The 22,884-nt window shown below is 31.9% G+C and overlaps 2 protein-coding genes across 2 annotated transcripts; both read right to left on the minus strand.

Moving 5' to 3' along the window:
• Nucleotides 1-2,970: 2,970 nt before the first annotated feature.
• On the minus strand, nt 2,971-4,134 carry LOC132756096 (uncharacterized). The gene is made up of 2 exons (XM_060747087.1): nt 3,685-4,134; nt 2,971-3,415 (listed from the first exon to the last, which is right to left on the minus strand). Exons 1-2 carry the CDS (start codon nt 4,058-4,060, stop codon nt 3,024-3,026), a joined length of 768 nt encoding a protein of 255 aa, XP_060603070.1. The 5' UTR covers nt 4,061-4,134; the 3' UTR covers nt 2,971-3,023.
• Nucleotides 4,135-13,249: 9,115 nt separating this feature from the next.
• Nucleotides 13,250-14,203, minus strand: LOC132756095 (uncharacterized). Its single transcript, XM_060747086.1, has 2 exons — nt 13,921-14,203; nt 13,250-13,644 (listed from the first exon to the last, which is right to left on the minus strand). The coding sequence occupies exons 1-2, from the start codon at nt 14,201-14,203 to the stop codon at nt 13,250-13,252; spliced, it is 678 nt and encodes a 225-aa protein (XP_060603069.1).
• Between the last annotated feature and the right edge of the window lie 8,681 nt (nt 14,204-22,884).

The following is a 22,884-nucleotide window of genomic DNA, read 5'->3' on the forward strand; positions in this document are numbered from 1 at the left end:
TAATAGTCAAAGTGCTTCGTAATTCATGAAGAGTATAAACGGAAATTCTTCTTTTGTCAAAACAATGTCCTATATTGATAACATTTGAAACATGTGTCATACATAAATCAAGAATTAAATGATAATAATAGTAAATATACGCTTATAGAACTGTCGTATGCTTTAAATACTTTGTCTAACACTTTTTATAGCTCACCTTAGCTCAAAGAATTCAGAGGTAAGTTATTGTGAACGTTGATGACTTTGTCAGTAGATCGTCAAACCCAGCTCCTACTGATCATATGCTTATATGTTTTGCTATTCTCTGTAGAAATTAGCTTATGATGGCTCTCTACAAAATGGTTTAAATCACAAATGATATCTGTCAAAATCCTTTGATCTGAACTTTTCTACAATGTCCGTAACTTAAACATGGAACGTGCATATCGAGATAAATGTACTTGATACGTAACGTTATCTTGCAACCGTCTATAAAGGTAATGGAAATAGGCTGAACCTTTGTTGGTTACTCATCAAGAGGCAGGACGGGAAGTGTTTGCACACTTTGTTTTCGCGAGTGAAAAAGTTGCAAGCTGACAAAATGGCTACTGAGTCACGAATATTCATAACGTTCGCCCATATTCTGTCCAGATCGCTTAGTTTAAATTTTTGAATATGTTCATACTGAAAGCATCATGCTAATGACACATTCGGTTTTTGGTTTGAGCTTTCTTGCCGTTATTGAAGATATAAATTGGTATTGTTCATATTTTTACGATTTGAATGTCGACTATTCTAGTCGTTCTTCCACTCTTTAATCCAATCTGTAAGTTTTGAAGTTCAGCAATAAAGACAAAGTATGTTTCTGCAATACTTTTCTGTATAAATTTTTTAACATGTTCAAAATAAAGTTTCAATACACAAAAATTTTTTGCTCATTTTTTGTCATTGATTTGTCAAATATTAAATTGCAAAAAGATCAATGATTATAAAATTTATTTCTTTACAATTTTACACAGTAAAAATGTTATTTTCACGTGAATGATTTTTGTAATTGATTTCCTTGTTTAAGTTGTAAATTGCTATCATTTATTTGCACGCCAACCCATGACTTTTGGGCTGTCTTCTGTGTTCGATGTTCTACTAGGTACCTTTTCACTGGTCCATTGTGACTGAATTTTGTCGGTGGCTGTGTTTTGTGGACGTCGCTCTGCCTTGTCCCCATATACTTTCCTGTTTGACGACCATCAAACATGTGTATATTTCTTTTTTTCTGCATTATTCTCAGTTAATTACTGACAAATATCATGAAAAAATATTCTCCACAATTTACTATTAAATTGTTCAAAATCTTAACTGATATCACGCGATGAAGAATCATATCAGAAATGAAAAGAATAATATATAGGATACTAAAAGAAATAATAGGATACTTCACTTAAAAAACGTGTCATCATAACTAAACTGTGAAAGATAGTTACAAGACATAAATATTTCACACTTTATGTTAAAATGCAACGAAACGAAACTATAAATTCTAGTGTAAAAACCTTCAACATGAAAATTGCAACGTAAGGACGTTATCACGTTGCGATGTTACTCGTTGAAATCAGTAAATTGTATAAACACAAGAAATTTGTTTCATATGCCAGCAATTAATTTTGTGATCCCTTATTTTTTATGTATTCATTGTTCTTCCGTGGTCATTATTTTTCTAATGGCAGAAAAAAAACAAACTTTTAATAAAATTGTTTTACGGTAATTACAATACTTTTAGTAAACTGCTCAAACAAAGCCGATAAAAGGTATTGTAAAAACCTATTTCTGTTGTATCGAAAATATTCAATTGTCGTATATCTGCCTATGGTGGCTTATTTCTGCATATCTTGTCTTCGTGTCTTTGTCTCTACAAAGACTAAGGCAAAGTCACAAAGACACGATAATATGCTTGCTATTAAGTCTTTGCCTTCAACAATGTGTGTGCGCCGACAAGAAGACACAATACCTTTTAGGTGAAATAAACATGTCGGATACATGTCGGCCGGTAAAAATTTTGAAGACACGAAAATCGACCAATTTATCTTTGTGTCGTCGTGTCTTCGCCTTCGGGTAGACATGCGCCAAAAATAATAACACATATGCTGACTTGAAAGTAAACAAAGTGGGAATATAGCCTATTGCAAAAATGGACTTGGTGCCTACTGAATAAATATTTAATTTTCACAATAATGACAATGTTATTTATAAATAATGTTTAATATATTTGTGTATGTCTACCAGAAGGCGAAGACGCGACGGCACGAAACATTGTCAGTAACGTGTCTTCGGTTTTCGGATCAAAGACAAGACGACATGAAACTCGATAAATTGACACAACAATATAAAGTGCCGCCACGAAGATCACTACGCACTACGCACCAACACGAAATACTTGTACAGAAAAAGATGTCAAGTCTTCGCCTTTGAAATATGGTTATTTCGCCTAAAATGCATTTTGTCTTCGCATCGCCGCTCTCAAAAGTCAAAAAGCGAAAAATCTATAAGTGAGCATATTACTTTGCCTTCGACTTTTAGGGGCGGAAGACACGAAGACACTAAATAGTAGAAATCAGCCACAATATCTACCCGATTGTTCTGCAATAAATAAATAAGTCTGGATCAATTTAGCTGAACCTTTTTCTTTTTGCAGAGTATTACCAGGATAACATGGCAATGGGGAGATATCCCAATATAAGATTTCGGTATAAAATATGTTTTTTCTTACAAAGGAAAACAAACATAATTGACAGCTGTTTCTTTTGGTATTTTGTGCCTTATTTTTTTTTAGATATAAGATCGCAGTATGAACATTTGTTGTTGAGAAGTGTTAAGTTTAAATCAACAGAAATTGAAACTTATGATATTTGGTTCTAATAGGTTATTTTCCTTATCTTATTTTTTCTTGCCTCGTAACAACGGCAGTCTTTAAAAAAAGGAACAAAATATATAAAATTTCATGTAATATACTTTAAGTTCAGGCAAAATCTACTTAGTATCTCAAGTAATTAAAACAGTTTCCATCCTGTAAACGTTGGTCGAGACATGCCATCGTGTATGGTGCAGCCACTGCCCCTACCTCTTCGAATAAATACATGGATACCCGTGTTCACATGAACAATTGCTGTTCCAGTTGCCTGATCGTTTTCAACATCTGTCGTTATCCATCCTTGTATACTCCCGTCAACAATTAAGTCAGTTATGGACCAATCCTGATACGACGAAAACATAGTCCACATAAACACATACGTCCCGGTTTCTGGCACGACATATATCCCGTCTGTTGGACTGTAGCCATTACCTTCATCTACTGCCTCTGTATCAAACACAACCACTTGGTCGTCATGGACGCATTTACTTCCAGTGATGTATGCATGGAATGCAATTCCTTTCGATTGCCCTGAAATAAAACCGGGAACGCTTGTTTACAATTTTTACTTTGCTCATTTATCAAAAACATCACAATATTTTTCAAATGTACGTAACATAATATCAGTCTCAATAAAGTGATAGACCGCACAAATTGTTATATCATAGCTTATATTTTTTTTATTTCTAATACCTGTTTAAATATAAAGGAAATAAAAAGAAGTACTAAATAGAACATAAACTAATCTTAAATTTCCTTTAATCTTTTTGTTATACAAGACACACATGCATATTACTTACGCTTAATTATGCGGTTAAGGCTGGAAGGGGCGATTTGAATATCGTCTGCTGCCCTCCTGTCTTTGTGATCTAAGTGACTGTTGATAACATTTTCCTCAACATGATCTCTGCGTTGATTTTGTACACTATCATTTATGGCTTGTTTAGTATTTGTTAGTATTCTGTGTTTTCTCATTTCGTTTTCAAGCACTTCCAATCGCATTTTAAGATCAGCATTATTCTTCTCGTGGCTTTTAATGGTGGTTTCTTGGTCCCGGATTATTTTCTCTTGATGCTTCAACGTTTGTTCTACCTTCATTAACCTTTCTTCAACCGTCAGAGCCTCAGAACCACAAAAACACATTAAATAGATCACGCAGAATAAACAGACAAACATTTTGCGATTGTCTAGGACGCAAAAAACCTATGAAGTATTGCGTATGCTTACAAGACTTATAAAGCAGACGATGCAAGATAAGTCACTGTCGTTAAAATAAGATAAGGGAGCCGACCTCTGAAATAAGTCATGTAAAATGTCTGAACAACAGACACGTATCTATAATCCTCATTTCAGGTGACCTCAAATTATTGTATTTAGTCTAGTGAAATAAACTTTATTTGATACAAATCACTTAAAAGTCACTGGTTGTATTTGAAAGACTTTGTTTTATTGAAGACCCAGTAAACTACATATATATTAACTGGTATTATGTTTAAACTATTTTTAAATTATCAATTAAAACTACTTAATCATATGTATCGTTGATGAATTGATTTACAAATCAGGTTCAATGTGACCCATAACTCTAACACTAACATGAATTTTGGAAGAACTACGGCCCAATTCGAACTTAGAAAATTCTACATTATCCAGGCTCTTGTTCAACTACAGTTGAGCATGATTGGACCTATTTTTTGGACTTATTGCCCATTGTTCATTTTTCACTTTGAACTTTGTCTGGGACATACCTCTGAAACTATAAGAGATATCAACATGAAACTTTGTAAGTAGATAGATCTAATTATGTAGATATACTATGCAAATTCATAAGTCTGCCTTACCTATCTTTGGTACTACAAGAGGTATACTTTTCCGTACTTTACCTATTCGGTTAGCATCACCCGGTTCAACAGGCTCTTGTTTCTTTCAGTTAAGTATGTATCAATTTGAAGTATAAGAATTTTCACTACAAGAACGATTTGTTGTTGATAGCAAATTTAACATAAAAACGAATGGTGGTTGATATGGATGTTTCTGATACAAGAGTTTGATACATTTGATAAAATACGTTAATAAAGCTTTCTAGATTAAATTGGAATAGAGTTAACTTGTTTAGTGTTCTTCCTGGACTATTTTCTTATACATAACAAATAATAACTTCATTTATGTTCTTGCTTCCATATAAGGTCATAAATGGAGATATATGAATTCCTTAATTATTAAAACATATTATCTTACCATTTTATTACCTAGATTATGAATTATATCGGCACAAAACCAGTTCAGAATTGCCTGAATATATCATATTATCTACATTAAATGATAAAGGTATTGGTTATTTTGATTATTCAGAAAAACTATTCATGCTGTTTGATATAATAGTCGAAAAATCTCTTTATGTGATTGACTGCATACTACCTTTGTTCTATACATGTAATAAATGTCTGCCTTATTGCTGGGGAAAATGTAAACCCATAATGTTACATAGTAAAAGTCACCTAATTTGTAGCTGATTTGATTTAAAAAAAACACATTTTGCTCATGGTAAAATTTTGATTTAAAGATTAGTTTTGTGTCATTATTATGTCAAATAAAATGTGGAAATAAGCATACCCTTTTCACATTTCTTGTTCTGAATATAAGTCTCTCTTAGTGCACAGATAATGTAAATGTTTGTCCCATTTACATGTTTTACTCTATAGCAAAACGCGTGCTTCTTGACTGTATTTGTTACCGATTACCATAAAAAGGTTTAGCAAAACGTTTCCTGCATTGACACAATGTGTTTGCATTTTGCTCATGACAGTCGTATATTAATGCATTTCTTAATCAATTATAATAAGTAATGTGGAAGGAAATTGTTGAAAATACATTGTATGTAACTTCAAGCGTCCAGTTATATTATGTTTATATTTAATGCCGACAGAACCGTTATATCATAACATTGAAAAATAAAACTATCAAATAAATCTAAAATGTGTCGTATTGACAGGCTGTCTATGCTCTTTGTACATGTGCATGTAAGCGACAGTTTAAAAGGTAAATAAAGCAAATTATTGTCGTTGTTTTCATGTTTTAAGAAGTTTTCATGGCAAAAGGAACATGCCAGTGTGAAAAGTTTCAGATATTAATAGAAACTGAAATCAGTTCGATTTCCGATACAATTTTGAATCTAACTGGTTGAGGCGTAAAGAGCGGCATCTATATGTATTATACCAAATTGTAAAATTGGTCTGTAACGCAGTCGTAATATTCTTATAATTATGTAATAGAAAGAGCATCGAAACACGAGGCTATCTGATTTGAACGAGGGGGCGTAGACCCCGAGTATTAATCCGATTGCCGAGTTTTTTGCTGTTCTTTCTCTTTTGTATCATAGTCAAACATAAAAACACGTTCCCTGTTTCACAATATGAAACCCCAGAAAAAAGTAACCAATGAACGAGCATCTAAATAATTATGATATTTCTGTCGCGTTTCCTTTCTCTGCCGTTACAATAAGTAAACCCCAGCAAAAATGAGCCAATCAATGGGCATGCTCTGGAGTGCTGCACTCCAGTTAACGCACTGTGCATGTATATGTATACGATTTAACTCTGACATATTTTCAACAGAAAGGTCCCCAAACTATGATACAACTTGTGATAATCAACATGGTGAATGAGCTAATGACACTTCATGCAAATATCGCATTGGTCGCTGCGTAGTAACTGTAATATTTTTTTTTTCAACCTGTTGCCGAAATATTCAAGAATTTATTTATCGATGATAAGTGATGAATCCGCTTTAAATAACATGGTATCTTTTGGCCTGCTAGTCACCGCAGAAACCCTTAATGGACGTTCCTTAAAAAGGGGAGGCTATAATTATACTAAAATAAATAGATGAGAGAAAATTTTGCTTTGTTTTCTTTGTTCCAGAAGAAGAGTGAATTGTGCATGCGCGTGATTTTCAATTCAACGGAATTATCTTATACCCGAAATGAATTTGGAAAGAAGAGTACATTTAATGCTATTAATCGCGTTTTTCACAACGTCGGCATTTTCGCTGAGACAAACTTTCGCGGATTTGTAGTAACCGCGAATTCCACGAATATTAAATCGCTACGGCCTAAGTTACAGTTTTTGAAGACTACGTTTTTTTTTTTTTTTTTTTTTTTTTTTTTTTTTTTTACATAATTTATTTTCCTCGTCAATAGGTATATGCAGGTCGAGGACATCCTGCTCTATACCGTACATTATATTTGTGTATATAAAAACATATAAAACATATGAAATAATATAACAGTAACAAACATATAATGTATTGCAGGCGTTATGACCAATATACAATTACAACCATATTTACCAATGTTACATATAATCATATGTTATATATTATTCAGTTAACAAGGAACTAAATTATATATTTGTTTTTTATTTGAAAAAAAAGAAGAAGAAAAAAGTGAAAGAAAAACAGGTTTTGCAAGTAATATATTTTTGATCATTTATACTTCTGGCTATCGTTTTCAGCTTTACAAACATATAAAAGGTTAACTATAACTCTATCTTTTGACAAAAAAGAATCCAGGTCTTATTGAAGGTATCTAAATCATTTTGGTAAATTGCTTTCTCTCTCAAAATTATAAATTGGTATTTAATATACTGATGTGCTCTTGTAGTATTTGGTACTTGTTCTTTTACTCTACAGTTGTAAATATGTCTTTTCAGAAAAAGGAAAATCGTATTTATTGCAGTTGAATTACTATCTTTCAAGCCAAGGATAAAATTACAACAGTTGAGCAAAGATCGAAAAATGCCGTACTTTTCAAAAACAGAAAATATTAAATTGTTTATTATCGGACAAAACCAAAACATGTGTTCTAATGTTTCCTTCTCATTTTTACAAAAACTACAGAGTTCGTTATCTTTTAATTTCATTTTAAAAAGTAATGAATTAGTTGCTATTATTCTATGATTAATTCTGTACTGAAACCATTGAAGGCCTGAATCATTTGATATTTTAAAAGGTCAAAAAAAAATGTAACTCCAATCTTCTTCACTTAATGTTACATTGAGCTTTTCACACCATTTTGATATACAAGTAGGTATTATCTTGGTTTTAATAAATGCCTCATACATAGGATGTGTACCCTTAGTAAATTTTAAAGTAACTTTTAAAAAAGGTGGTATAAAAGGTCTATGTAGGACATTGCATGTTCTATCATAAGATGAAAGTAAACTGGATACACTATTTACAATACCAAGATAATGTATAAAGTTAGAATTTATGTTATATTTGTCATTAAATTCATTTAAACTATAAAATTGTCAATTTGATTTCAAAAGATCACCTATGACATGTACACCTGCATTAAACCAGCTTTTAAAGAACACTGGTTGATTGCCAATAGTTATTAAGGGTTATAGAAAATTAGATGAGAATATAACTCATTTTCATTTGTTTCTACAATTTTACAGAACATATAATATGCATTCAAAGTGTCCTTCCAAAAATCATTATTTATCTCACTAACCTTTTTTTCTAAATACCTTATACCACAATTAATTAATTTCTCTATATAAAAAATTGAGCATGCCAAACCTATCCATTTACCATTATTGACTAAAATTCTTCTTATCCAAGATATCTTTAAAGAGTTAATATATATGCTTCAACGTCTATCAGTCCTAGACCACCTTTTAAATACTTTGTCTAAACACCTCTTGATTAATTTTACATTGACCATGCCAGACAAAATCTCTGAAAGTTTCAGTTAAGTCTTTAATTATATAAGGACTTGGATTTGGCAGAGTTGTAAATAAATGTGTGAATATTGATAACAATAAAGATTTAACGACTACGATTCTTCCGATTGGAGTTAAATTTCTTCGTTTCCAATTTCCATTTAGTTTTAATGCTATTTGTACTATATTTAAGTTTACCAATCCAAACAATCTTGGTTTTATCAAAATTAACCTTAAGACCTGTAAATAAAGAAAAACCTGCAAGTGTGTTTAGGACTACGTTTTTGATGCATCACCTTGACCCTTGGGTTCTTTTAATTCTTTTATTTTTTGACAAGTCGCGCCTAAAGCGCTATGTTACTCGATACCTTTCATTTATTGACTAGTCGAACTCGGACGGTTGTTCCGTGAACACTTTTTACTAAATTCCTTACCTTTTTCACTATGTGATTAAGTAAGATTTAGTCAGACCCATAAGCTTTTATTCTCATTTGAATCATAACTGACTTTATCTTCAAAATTTCGATACTTATTTATTATACAGTATTGAACTGTACATCGCTTGCATTAATGTAGCACTTGATCGTTATTGTACTTTTAACAAAGGAAATTCACCTACTCCAAGCAAATAAAATCAAAGTCGTTCAAATTACGCAAACTGTAAATGCTTTTGTACGAGGGTTGTTCAAAAAGTAATAGGACTAAGAGTCTTGCAACTTTATATTCAATTCAATTAAGAATATTTTGATATGTAGAGCGATCGAAAAATGTTTTCTTCAATTTAAGCATAAAATTATTGAATTATTGTTCCTTATGCGTGTTCCCTGTGTAATTGAATAACCATGGTAACCCGCACTCGGCGCAGCACATGAAAAAGATTTTTAAAGCTTAGTTGTACTTCTATTTTATTAATAATTTATTTTCTTTTTCCCTATTTATTTTACCATCACAATTTAATATATTTAAAAGACATTATTCCCAAATTTGACGTCATTCAGATATGAAATGGCTAAATCATCAAGTTTTGAACAGCAGTGGTCATAACGTTAAATGTAGAAACTTGACCTTCGTTAAAAAACTGAAAATGTGTGCGATCGTTAAACTTTGCCAACAAATTGGCGATACTCCTTTAGATACATACGAAAACATAAAAGTAACACAGTACAATTAATCGGCTACTCAGGATAGTCGTTCTCAGATTGCGCAAGCAATTCAAAAACTGCACATTCGAGATCATAAACACGAAAGGATGAGAATGATAGCGGGAAATTGACGGGACGTTAGTGACGTCAAATAAAAAAGCGCTACAAAATGATGGACGGTAAACAGTCCACGAACTGACCGGCATGTTTAAATTCCTGCATCGGGTCTATTGATTCAGTTCTGACCAAATGATTTGTTTTCAAACAAAATTTTATTTCATTTAACTAGATATACGTGAAATCAATAAATTAATGTTATAATGATTAACAGTTTTTATTAATATTTTTTCCCTGATTTTCTTTTAAAAATGATACGCTGTTCTTAGTAGGAAAATATACTTTTAAGTTTATAAATTTTGTTATTTTACTTACATAATCATATTGTTTTAAGAACATACGATTATTTGTGCCATTAATTCTGTTAATCGCTTTCTCATTATCATCATAAGTTCATGCCTGTTTAATCTATATCAATATCTATAAGAATACAAGAATACGAGAAAAAGCGGAGAGTGGCCGGCTATCAGGATTTTTTGCGGAGAGTGGAACGAGAATGTGATCGCTTTCTTTCTCGCTTCATCTACATATATGAGGTCTGGTCAAATTTACATGATTTAGACACCTGGAACACTCGAGAGAGAATTCTTTCAGAAGGGATGACGCTTGTTGCATTTTGTTTTTATTTTACGACGTCATAAACGTCATTTATTGTGATGTTAGCGTGCGCCGGGTAGCGTACCCCTTGTCATTTGAAGTTTTCACAGACTCGTTATTTTCAAACATATTTTATTGATTTTTTCACTGTATATAGAGGATATGTTCCGATATTATCATCTTGTAAAATTATGCACCTAGATTAAAAAATGTGAACAGTAGAACTGCAGTCCTATTACTTTTTGAACAACCCTCGTATACGCCGTGACTAGCGAATAACGTCAATAAGCATGATAATTATTAATAATTGACATTTTTTTCAGGGTCCAAATAGGTATCTATATAAACATACATTCTGAGTATGAAAGCGAACAGTACTGTAAAATGATATTACCGCCCTCTCATCGGTCAGCATTTTGTAAGTTTAGATTAGGAGTTGCGCCGATTCGTATGGAGACCGGCCGTTATGAGGGTCTGAGCATAGAAGATAGAATTTGTCCTTTTTGTAACGATAATTCAGTTGAAAATGAATTACATGTTTTGTTCAGTTGTAAGGTTTATGATGATTTAAGAGTAGATTTGTACTCTAGAGCAATAGAGCATGATAGTTTGTTCTCTGAAATGCAAGATTCTGATAAATATACTTACTTGTTTTCCAATAAAGAGCCAAAAATGATAAGATATTGTGCCAAAACCTGTAAAAATATTTTAGATAGACGTCGTTTTAAACTTTGTAAATAAAACATTTACAATAGATGTGGAATGTTTCACACATTTTTTATTACCTTATATATTTTTATTATATGTCAGAAACCTCTTTAAATGCATGTGTTTCTATGTTGATATTCGTGCTTTTTTATTATATGCTGATATATGTTTTACTAGAAATAATTGTTTTATGTCTTACTTGTATAGAATTTTAACTCCATGCTTAGTTTAGATAAACTGTTCGATTTTAATGTATTTTCTCACGACCATCTCTTATAATTCCATATGGAATGTCATTGCATTTATTTATTTTGTTTTTAAATATATATGTATGTTTTATCATGTATATGCAATGATGAGATGTAAATAAAGATACTACTACTACTACTACATAATTCTTTACACAAATCTAAAGCATCTGTGTTTATATGTTTCTTGTGTACGTAGATTATAATAAATATTCTGCATGTTTATATTTTTATTTGATTGAAGCTAGAAATGTTTAGGTGACATATTCGCGGCTAAAAAGATTCGCGGAATCATGCCTACCGCGAAAAGCGCTAACTTAAAACGCGCGAAATCTTTCTAGGCATACAGTATTCGAAAGTTTACTATTTAAATGTCAAAATATTATACAATTTTTTTTTTACAAATAAGGCCGATTTTTATATTTGGCTTTCCTTTCAGAGAAAGACACGTGAACTATGAAATGATTATTTGAGAGAAAAACGACCTGGCTACCATTTTTTTAGTAGAATGTTGTGTTTCGCCAATATTAATTCGTACAATTACGCCACACATAGTAGACTTTCTCTATAATTAAACTTTGCTTTTTGTTATATCAGACACATTTTCATAATTTCAAGTTTCTCATAATTTTGCACAATACTACATTATGTGATATAAACGACAATAACGATTGACGCATACCAAATAAAATTAAAAGTTTCTTTCCCTAGATATTATTTTAGTGACAGTATAGATTTTAGTAATGCCTGTTTCTAACGAAACTATAAATTCTAGTGTAATATTAACGTTCAACATGAACATTGGACGTTACCACCTTGCGATGATACACGTTTAAATCAGTAAATTGTATCAAAACCACAAGAAATGTAAATATATTTGTTTCGTATGTCAGCAATTAATTTTCTTTTTTATCCGTTATTTGTATGCATTGTTCTTTGTGGTCTTTTATTTCTCTGATGGCAGACAAACACCCCCCCTTTTATTAGAATTGTTTACGATAATTGCAATACCTTTAGTAAATTGATCAAACAAAGTCGATTAAAGGTATTTTATAACATGCTTTTCGGTGGTTTATAGAAATATATCAATTTGATAATTTCACTGTTTTGAATTTAAGCCCCTTACGTTGTTTCAGTGATATACCATCATGTACAGTGCTGGGAACCAACTTAATGACGTGACATTGTAAATGACGTCACGTTGCATTATTATTTGGCGCGCTTTTCATTCAGTATTAGGTTTTATATCTTTTTAAAACGTTTCTTTACACAGTAATAAAAAGAAAATTTGTTTAGTTTAGTGTAAGATCACCTGAGGAAACAATAACACATATGCTGACTTGAAGAAACAAAGTGGGAATAGAGCCCATTGCGAAATGAACTTTTTGCCTACTAAATGAATATTTGATTTCATAGTAATGGCAATGTTATTTTCATAATAATGCTTTATCAATTTGCGCATGTCTACCCGAAGGCGAAGACACGACGGCACGAAACATTGTCAAAATTGTGTGTTTGATTTTCGGGGCAAAGCCACGGCGACATAAAGACTCGATAAATTGACATAACAAATATAGATACGCGGATCTCTACGCACCTACGTGATAATTGTACAGAAAAAGTCCTCGCCTTTGGAATATATTTAAACATACCAAATAGTTTGACAGGCCTTTCCTTTGGTACTTTGTGCTTTAATTTTTTTAGATATTAGATTGCCGCAGTATGAAAAGTTTTTTTGTGATAGGTAGTAAGTTTTAATCAAGAACATAAATGTAAATAAATTTCGTGAAATATACTTTGAGTTCAGGGAAAATCAATTTCAAGTTATTAAAACAGTTTCCATCCTGTAAACGTTGGTCGAGCCAGGTGATCGTGTATGGTGCAGCCACTGCTGCTCTTACTTCTCCGAATAAATACATGAATACCCGTGTTCACATGAACAATAGCTATTCCAGTCGCTTGATTGTTTTCAGCATCTGTCGTTATCCATCCTATTGGACTCCCGTCAACAACTAAGTCAATTACGGACCATTCGTCTATCGGCGAAAATATAGTCCACATAAACACATACGTCCCGGTTTCTGGCACGACATATATCCCGTCTGTTGGACTGTAGCCATTACCTTCATCTATTACCTCTGTATCAAACACAATCACTTGTTGGTAACTTACGCATTTACTTCCAGTCATGTAAGCATGAAACGCAATGCCGTTCGATTGTCCTGATAATAAAACCGAAAAATACTTGTCTAAAATGTTTTCCATTGCTCATTTATTATACAACACAATAGTTTTCAAATATACAAAATATCAGTCTCAATATAATAATACGAGTAGACCGGAAAAATTGTTTTGTCATAGCTTATGTCTATATATTTCTAATACCTTTTTAAATCTAAATCTACTAAAGAAATACAAAACAGATCATAAACTAATCTAAAATATCCATTTTATTATTTTTGTTATGTAGATACAAGGCACACATGCATGTAACTTACGCTTAATTATTCGGTTCAGGTTGAATGTGGTGATTTTAATATTGTCTGTTGCCGTCATGTCTTTATGATCTAAGACGCTGTTGATAGCATTTTCCTCAACATAATCTGCGCGTTGATTTTTTCCACTATCATTCGTGACTTCCTTAGCATTTGATAGTATTTCGTGTTTTCTCATTTCGTTTTCAAGCACTTCCAATCGCAATTTAAGATCAGCATTATACTTCTCGTGGCTTTTAATGGTGATTTCCTGGTCCCGGATTATTTTTTCTTGATGCTCCAACATTTGTTCTACCTTAATTAACCTTTCTTCAACGGACAATGCTTTAGAACCACAAAAACACATTAAATATATCAAGCAGAATGAAAAAACAAACATTTTTGCGACTGTCTAGGACCCAAATGATATTAAGTTTGGTTACAAGATTATTTAGCAGACGATGAAAGATAACTCACTATAGTTTAAAAAGATAAGGGAACTGACCTCTGACTATAATATATGCTTAATATCTGAACAACAGACATGTATTTATATATTCCTCATTTCAGATGACCTCAATTCTAATGAAATAGACGTAAGTTAATTATAGACCTTTCTTTATTGAAGACACTTGAAAGTACATCTCCAGATGAACCAAAATAATTCAAGAAATTCAATTTTTAGGAAAATGTATTAATATCTTAAGAAAAGTAAAAAGATTTAATGTTTTGATTAATTATTTACATCTTATGTGCGATTAATATGATTTTTCAGTATCAATCACTATAATTAAACTGCGTTAATTACTAACGTGGTAAGAGGTATTATCATGTATATTTTGACCTCTTTTTGGTAATTTACGTGGATTATAAGTGCCGTTTGCAATGTGTAAATTTCTTTCTTTGTTCATTTCACAATATTTTTTCTTTTTAAATACATTTTAAAAAAATGCATGAAAGTTAGAATGAATCTGGAGGCATGCTGCTTTAAACGTAACTATAAAATATTCTCATCAATTAGATATATTTAATCATATATATCGTTGGTGAATTGAGTATTAAATCAGGTTCAATACCGCCCATAACTCGGAAATGGATTTTGACAGAACTATTGCCCTGCTTGAACTTAGGAAATTTTACATAATCCAGGCTCTTCTTTTACTATCAAATACTGGGAACATTTGAGCATGCTATCCGATTAAAATATCTTGATTGTAGTAAAGTAGATCAAACAATAATAAATTTTCCTATTTACAATATGAGTCTTATAAGCTGATTGAAGTTATTTTCAATAATCATGCATTTAACCATTTTCCATATTTATTTCATTTTCAATAGAAGTTGTTTTTTTTTTGCAAAAAAAACTTGAAAAAGTAAAATTGAATGAGTAATCATTGGCTTTTTGAAATTTTTGGTGCTAAAATTATAAAGAATTTTGAATCATGAACAATCATGTCTTCTGTTGTCACATTCATTCTGTATTTCCTATCATGCCAGATATAAAAGTTAAGTTCTGGGTTTTACTACCTACATTTCCTTTTCATCAACCCTTATGATTTTTTTTATTTACAATTCATTTTTTCTTTATACATGCATATGGAACATTATTTAACAGATATTAAAAAAAATGTTGCCTTCCTACCACTCTTTAAAGGTTGGAGACTAGAACATGTATTTATTTGGTCGACAAAATGAAGATAGCCTTAAATTTACTCTATCTATCTATTTTGACAAATAATTACAGAGAGGAAATAACAATAAGCGATAATGCTTGTAATGATGCTTTTGCCGCAGTCCTGACTCTTGTTTTCAAATTGGTTTTGAAATCGTTGGAACAGTTTATAGTTGATTATTGTTCCAATTAGGGTAGCAAAACGTTGAAATTTAAATAAAAATGCGTGAGGACTTTCATGTTTTTTGTTATATTGAAAGACAATATTTTCTAACATATTCTTTTGCAATAAATGAACCAGGTTGAGCTTAAAATTTTGTTTCACTGTCAAACCATGCAGGAAATGTGCAATATATCATAGCAATTAGTAAATTCCCATTTAAAGAAGATTGTAAAAAGTAAAAAAATGATTGTTTTCTTACGTGCTATTGTCTGACAAATTCTTCGTATTTCAGTTAGTGATGTATTACTTTGAGGTATTATATATATATTTTCCCTATATGAAATATTTGTGATTCACAGAAAATTTTGTATAATATAAAATATTAATTAAGGGAGAAAAGAACGGCTGAATATGGATGTCTCTGATATATATGATAAAATACGTTACTATTGTAATTCTTCCAGGTTAAATTAAAATACTTGTTTTAATGTTTTTCTTTGACTATTGTCAAATGCAGGAAACGATAATTATTTTAACTGGTTAATAGTTGTTTTGAATTATTATGAAACAAATCCATGCTGTTTGGAACAGTTGTCGAAAAAACTCTTTACGACGCTAGAAATTTATGGTTACCTTGGTTCTATACATGTTATAAATGAATGTTTTATTGCTGGTAGAACTCTGATGGGAAAATTGTGAATCCCACGATGTAACAAAGAAAAAGCCGACTTAACTGATTTGTATATGATTTTCAAATAGTTTGCTCATGATGTATATATGCTGATCATTTAAACATCAATCTTGTGTAATTATTATGTGAAATAAAATGTGGAAATAGGCATACCCTTTTCAATTATCTTGTTTTGAATATAAGTCACTCTAATAGCACAGATAATGTAAATGTTTGTTCCATTTACGTGCTTTACCATATAACAAAACGCGTGCTTCCTGACTGTATTTTGCTACCGATCGCCACAAAAAGGTTTAGCAAACCTTAGCAAAACCTTTCCGGCACGGATATTTGTTTGTATTTTGATCATGACAGTCCTAGATTAATGCATTTCTAAATCAATCATTATTTATGTGGAAGAAAAATGTTGAAAATATGTCTTATGCATTAAGTAAAACTGTAAATGAGTATAAAATGGCTTTCCTACTTTAAATTTAATAGGATCCTTGATGAACATTTTTTTGACATTAGGTCAGAAGTGATTGTTCAAAGATGCGCCTTTGTTATTGTATGATGTCCATTCTGTGTTATCATCCAAAGTTTCCCTTAATCAACATTTTGTCCTTATACCAGGATTGGCAAGCAGAAATTTGCAACACCATGTAACCGTATATACATGTATTCATCAAAATTTGTCGCACAGAAAAAAATCTGCAAGCACGACGGGAAAAAGTTAAGAGGTACAAAGGACACTGTTGCGCGAAATCGGCTCACATAATGGTGATTAAAGGTATTGCAATAACCATTTCTGTTGTGTCAAAATATTCCATTGTCGTATTTATTTGCAATAAATTAATAAAGCTGGGCTCATTTAGTTTGACCTTTAGTTTTGAATAAAATTAACTTATGGTTAATCAATTTATGGTGCAGCTACGGTCCCTTCTTCGTCGGATACCGTATTTACATTAAGAATAGCTATTCCCGTTGAACGACCATTTTCATTTCCATCTTTTTGACTCCCCTCAACAACTATGTCAGTTATTGACAATTCATGATACGATGGAAATATAGTCAAATCGTTTTCCTTGCAATTTGTTATATGACAGGTCCTTCATAAACCACATTTTCTCGTTCAGTTACTGATTTATACCTATAAGATATTAGATTTTTCAGTAAATGAAAGATTTGTTGTTGATAGTAAATTTAATATTAATATAAACTATTAATTAAGAGAGAAAGGAATGATTTGATATCGATTTTTCCAAAACAAGAACTTGATATATTTGATAAAATACGTTAAGAAAGTACTAGTATTTTCTTACATATTTAATTGGAATACAAATAACTTGTATATTTTTTTTTCCTGTACTATTTCTTATAAACAACACATAAGTTAATATATGTTCATGCCATGTATAAGGCCATAAAATGGCAAAACACAGTTTCAGAAACCTGCGTTTGAGTTTCTAAATTCTTATAATATTTATATTCGAGCACTTGGATAGCAACAAGTATAAATCCTTGCGTTAACAAAGAACCCAACTCAAATGTATTGTCGCTGATTTAATTATTTTTTTTGTGTCAGTGATATGGTATGTGAAATAAAATATTAAAATCTGCGTCAATACTTTGTTTTAACCTTATCATTTTTTTTCTGCTGGTCAACCCCAAGGCCTCACTGGAAATATATGTGTCACACATACAATAATCCTTATTCTTAAACAGATATTCTCTGTTTTTGTAAGAATTAAATGATATTCTCTGTTTTATAAGAATTAAATGATATTCTCAGTCTGTTTTTATAAGAATTAAATGGTATTCTCTGTTTTATAAGAATTAAATGATATTCTCCGCTTTAATAAAATTTAATGATATTCTCTGTTTTTATAAGAATTAAATCAAGCATGTTTAAACAATTAAATTCTGAATCAATGCAAATATTGTTTAGAATGGACATTTTTCCTGACAATGAATTACAGTGTACCAAGATTAATGCATTCCTCAATAAAAAGGTGATGAAAGTTGTTTAGAGTTAGTAGGATTCTTTATAAGTATTAAACGACAGTAATACAAAGACGTTTGTGCTGGAAATGAAAGAATGGATTTGTTTGGTTTTTAGAAGAGTATCAGGACAAATTACACTTATTGTTTCATTTCTTTGTTTTATTCGATGATCATAAAACATTGTTTATAGATATTTCTCTATTACTTTTTTTATAAATTTATTTTCGAAAGTATGCGATTTTTGGGCTTTGTAAAGATACGTGCTTAGTGCCTAACAAAAGACAAATTTTAATGGGTTAGATAGTATACGCATCCTCAAACAGCGCCATGACGTTATTATGCATGGTTAAATATAATTATTTCCGTTTCAAAGTCGGTAAAATGTCGTCCGCTTATGTTTTGCATATTCATAAAGCGTATGAATATTGGCGGGAAAATGCTCGTTTTTCTCGTGCTGGGTATAAAAGTACAACTCGGCGTGCTTTAGGCCATTCGAGGCTTTTACATTGGTAGCGAAAGATATCTGTTTAGAATGTCCGACACGGAAAATGCTTCGGGTAATTTCAAGGATGAAGTTGTTACCGAAATAAAAGACTTTTTTGATACAAAGTTTAGAGAATTGAAAAGGGATTTCAGGGAGGAAACTCAGTGGAACAACGAGAGTGTTCGTAAAAAAGGTACGTGCTGACAATTTAGTTTCGTTTAGCAGTGCTGGAAATAAGAAGCAATACAACTTCAACACTGAAATTTTCGACATTTTGGATGCTTCTAAGAGGGCCATTGAATTAAGAAATGCTTCTAAAGCTGTAGGTTATATTCAAGAGGCTCAGGATAAAATCAAACATAGAAATAAGATCATAAGAATTGCAGATAGCTCTTCACTTGGCTGGCCTGTTGTCGCTGAATATGAGAAAAAATGATATTGCCAGCGACAGTGATGACGATAAAAAGATCCGCCGTGCAGAGGACCGAGCTCGTTCCAAGATTGAGAGGGCAAAGAAGGCTAGGGAGAGTTCTGGCTTCAATCAAGATAATAGTTCTTTTCGCAGCGTCCGTAACGCTAAAGCATTCAGTTCCGGAAGATCTTCCATGGAGAACCAGCGCAGGTACCAGCGGGATGTCGTCGTCTGCTATTCTTGCGGAGAGGAGGGTCACTTCGCTAACGGATGTCCGGACGTCTGGCGTCGAAAGCTTCGATCCATGGCTCCAGGAACTGTCCCCACAGCCACCGTTGGGTATGCAGCCGCTCAGAACGCAGCACGCCCGAAGTCTGAACAAGGAAGCGCTTCCGTCGGAAAACAGTGATTTACAATGTGAGGATGAATATGATAAGTACTGGGCATTTCAAGACATTTTCAGTGGGGTTGTAAGCATTGACTTTCGGGAAATTTTTTGTAAAAATTTTGAGAATTCTTGTTCTTTATCAGATAGTTCTGTCAAAGGAAAATTAAAAAGTAATATTGATTTTTGGAAAAATACCATAGAAGCTAGTGATGACATTATTTCTATTATTGAAAATGGATATGTTATACCGTTTATTACTAAACCTCCTTCTTTTTGTCTGAATAATAATTCGTCTGCTTTAAAAAATTAATCATTTGTTGAGAAATCTATTTTTTCACTTATAGAAAAGCAATGTGTTTATGAAGTGCCTTTCATTCCTCATAACGTAAACCCTTTGTCTGTAGCAACGAACAATGCATCGGGAAAACTTAGATTAATTCTTGATCTTAGCGTTTTGAACACTTATGTTCATAAAGATAAATTTAAGTTTGAAGATCATAAAGTTGCTAAAGAATTTCTTATTCCTAATGGTTATATGTTTAAATTTGATCTAACTTCAGGATACCATCATTTTTCTACTAAAAGCACACATCATACCTATTTGGGATTTTCTTGGGTTTTAAATGGAACTATAAAGTATTTTGTTTTTTCAGTTTTTACCATTTGGTTTGAGCTCGGCTCCTTACCTTTTTTTCTAAAGGTTAAAGACCCCTAGTCAAATATTGGGAGAAAAAATGGGCTAAGATTGGTTTTGTTTCTTGACGACGGTTGGTGAGTTAATGCAAACTTCGAACTTGCACTTAAAGATTCCAAATTTGTCTTTAATACTTTAAAGAAAGCTGGTTTAGTTGTTAATATTGATAAGTCAGTATTTGAGCCTGTGCAGTCTTTAGAATGGTTAGGTTTTTTGTGGGATTTGAAAAATGGCAGGCTTCTTATTCCAGAGCGGAGAATATGTAATGTCAGAGCGTTTTATTACTCAGATTCTTACTGTTTTTCCTATTTGTTCAGCTAGGAAATTAGCACAGTGGTGGCGGGTAAAATAATATCTATGTCGCCTGTTTTAGGTAATGTTTGTTTGTTTCAGACTAAAGCGTTTTTTCCTTTTTATAGAGAGCAGATTGTCTTGGGACAAGCAGCTTAACGTTCATGATATTTATGATAACTTGGTATTTTGGCAAAAGGTATTTAGTAACGAATTTCATAAAAGTTTATTCAACGATTTTTTGCCTACAGTGTTAGTATATTCGGATGCTTCAGCAGTAGCTGGAGCCGCTTATATACAATGTGAAGGTGCTGTTGCTCACAAAGTTTGGACGGATGACGAGAAACAACAAAGTTCTACATTCAGGGAGTTTATTGGCTATTAAGTTTTGCTCTTTGCTCATTTAGAAATATTTTTTTGGGGGAAAAAAGTGATTTGGAATACTGATAGTAAAAACTGCGTACATATCATTGAAAAGGGTAGTATGGTAAAAAGATTCTTAATCGTATGGCTATTGACATAGGTTCTGTCTGTGCTTCGTTTTGCATATCATTGGAACCAAGGTGGATTGAGAGAGAATATAATGTTGTAGCTGACGATCTTAGTAGGATAGTAGATTACGATGACTATGGTGTAAGTGATGAATCTTATCAGTATGTTGATGAATTATATGGTCCTCATAGTGTTGATCGTTTTGCAAATGATCAGAATAGAAAATTAGCTCGTTATAACTCATTGTTTTGGACGCCAGATACAGAAGTAGTAGATGCATTTTCGGTACATTGGGGAGGTGAAAATAATTGGTTGGTTCCGCCTATTTTTTTGTTGTCTAAAGCTTTGAATTTTTTGCTGTTTTGTAAAGCTATGGGGTACTGTTGTTGCTCCATATTTTGGCCTTCCAGCCCTTTTTTCGCCGCTCTTATTTGCAGACGCTTCTATTTTTGCGCCTTACATAGTTAGAAGTATTAACTTTTTAAGGAAGCTTCTAAGATTTATGTACAAGGCCAGTATAAAGGATCTAATATCTTGGCTCAGAAAGATTTTCTAGTAAAGTTATGGTTATTCGTTTAGATTGTAGGAATCAAACAGTTTAATCATAAACTTATAGATAATTCATTGTTTTAAATGTCTTATTTTCATTGTATAAAATATCCTTTTTATTTTGGGTGTGTTAATTTTCTCTTTAAAACATAACTTTGAGATAGTCCCTAGTTACAACCTGGGAAAATTTTTATGCCATTGCATTTTGATTTTGATTTTCTATGTTGATTACGAATATTGTTTTATATGTGAAAAGATAAAGATCGTTTTAATTACTTTTAAATATATTTTATCGTTTCAGCATTGTTTAAAACTAAAGTTTTGGCAAGAGGCTAAAGAGAGCAAGCAGAGTTATCTTCTCTTGGACTGTTCTCAGAGCTTAAGGAAGTGTGTTTTACGAGGAAAAGAAATATCAACAAACAAGAATTATGCATTGGCTTTTAAACATTTTTAGTAAGTGGTGTGAGGCTTTTCACTTTGAATTTTTTACCGGCTTTCATGTGACTGTCGGTTTATATTTTGGTGCACGTAGATAGAGAATCACCGAATTGGCAGTCGTTCTAAGTTGAATCTGACTTTTTATGCTATTAATTGGGCTCATATTGTTTATCAAATTGTGTTAGTCCATGTAGCAATGGATTGGGTTAAAATGTGCCTTCATGGTTGTTTAAAAAGATTTCTAAACCCAATTAGTAAGAAAGAGCCATAACAGTAGATTATTCTTAAGATTTTTATTTCATAAATATGCCCTTCATGAAAGGAAAGTTCTTTAAAGGAGACCCTTGGAGAAACTGTTGTTTGTTTTGAATTTATCTTTTTGACAGGATTTTTTGTATTAGTGAGTGTTTTAATATAAAGGAGATGGTAATATTTTATTTGTGATTCTTTACCTGTGAAAAATTTATGTAGAAAAAATCCAAAACGGATGTTCTGAAGGGGATGGAAACTACTGGTAGTTATTGCCCGGGGACCGGAAACTTTCCCCTGCCCGTACAGTTTAAATTAAAAACGGTTCTTAAGGCTAACAATATTCAACAGATTCAAACGAAATTCATTTTAGACGATTTATTTTGACAAAAGTTCCCGATTTCGTAAAGGGGATTGAAAAAATATTGGATAAACTTAATTTTCCATATTCCTGCATAGTGGACGTAATTAAAAGGATTTTA

This window comes from Ruditapes philippinarum, unplaced genomic scaffold, assembly GCF_026571515.1.
Source record: "Ruditapes philippinarum isolate M1 unplaced genomic scaffold, ASM2657151v2 ctg4004_1_1_1_1, whole genome shotgun sequence".
Taxonomy (NCBI): domain Eukaryota; kingdom Metazoa; phylum Mollusca; class Bivalvia; order Venerida; family Veneridae; genus Ruditapes; species Ruditapes philippinarum.

Excerpts from the sequence above, each read along its gene's own strand:
- LOC132756095 (XM_060747086.1), bottom strand. The coding sequence starts at position 14,203 with ATGTTGGAGCATCAAGAAAAAATAATCCGGGACCAGGAAATCACCATT. Across the intron at positions 13,645-13,920 it reads CCTGAACCGAATAATTAAGC|GACAATCGAACGGCATTGCG; the intron begins GTAAGTTACATG and ends TTTTATTATCAG.
- LOC132756096 (XM_060747087.1), bottom strand. The coding sequence starts at position 4,060 with ATGTTTGTCTGTTTATTCTGCGTGATCTATTTAATGTGTTTTTGTGGT. Across the intron at positions 3,416-3,684 it reads CCTTAACCGCATAATTAAGC|GGCAATCGAAAGGAATTGCA; the intron begins GTAAGTAATATG and ends GTTTTATTTCAG.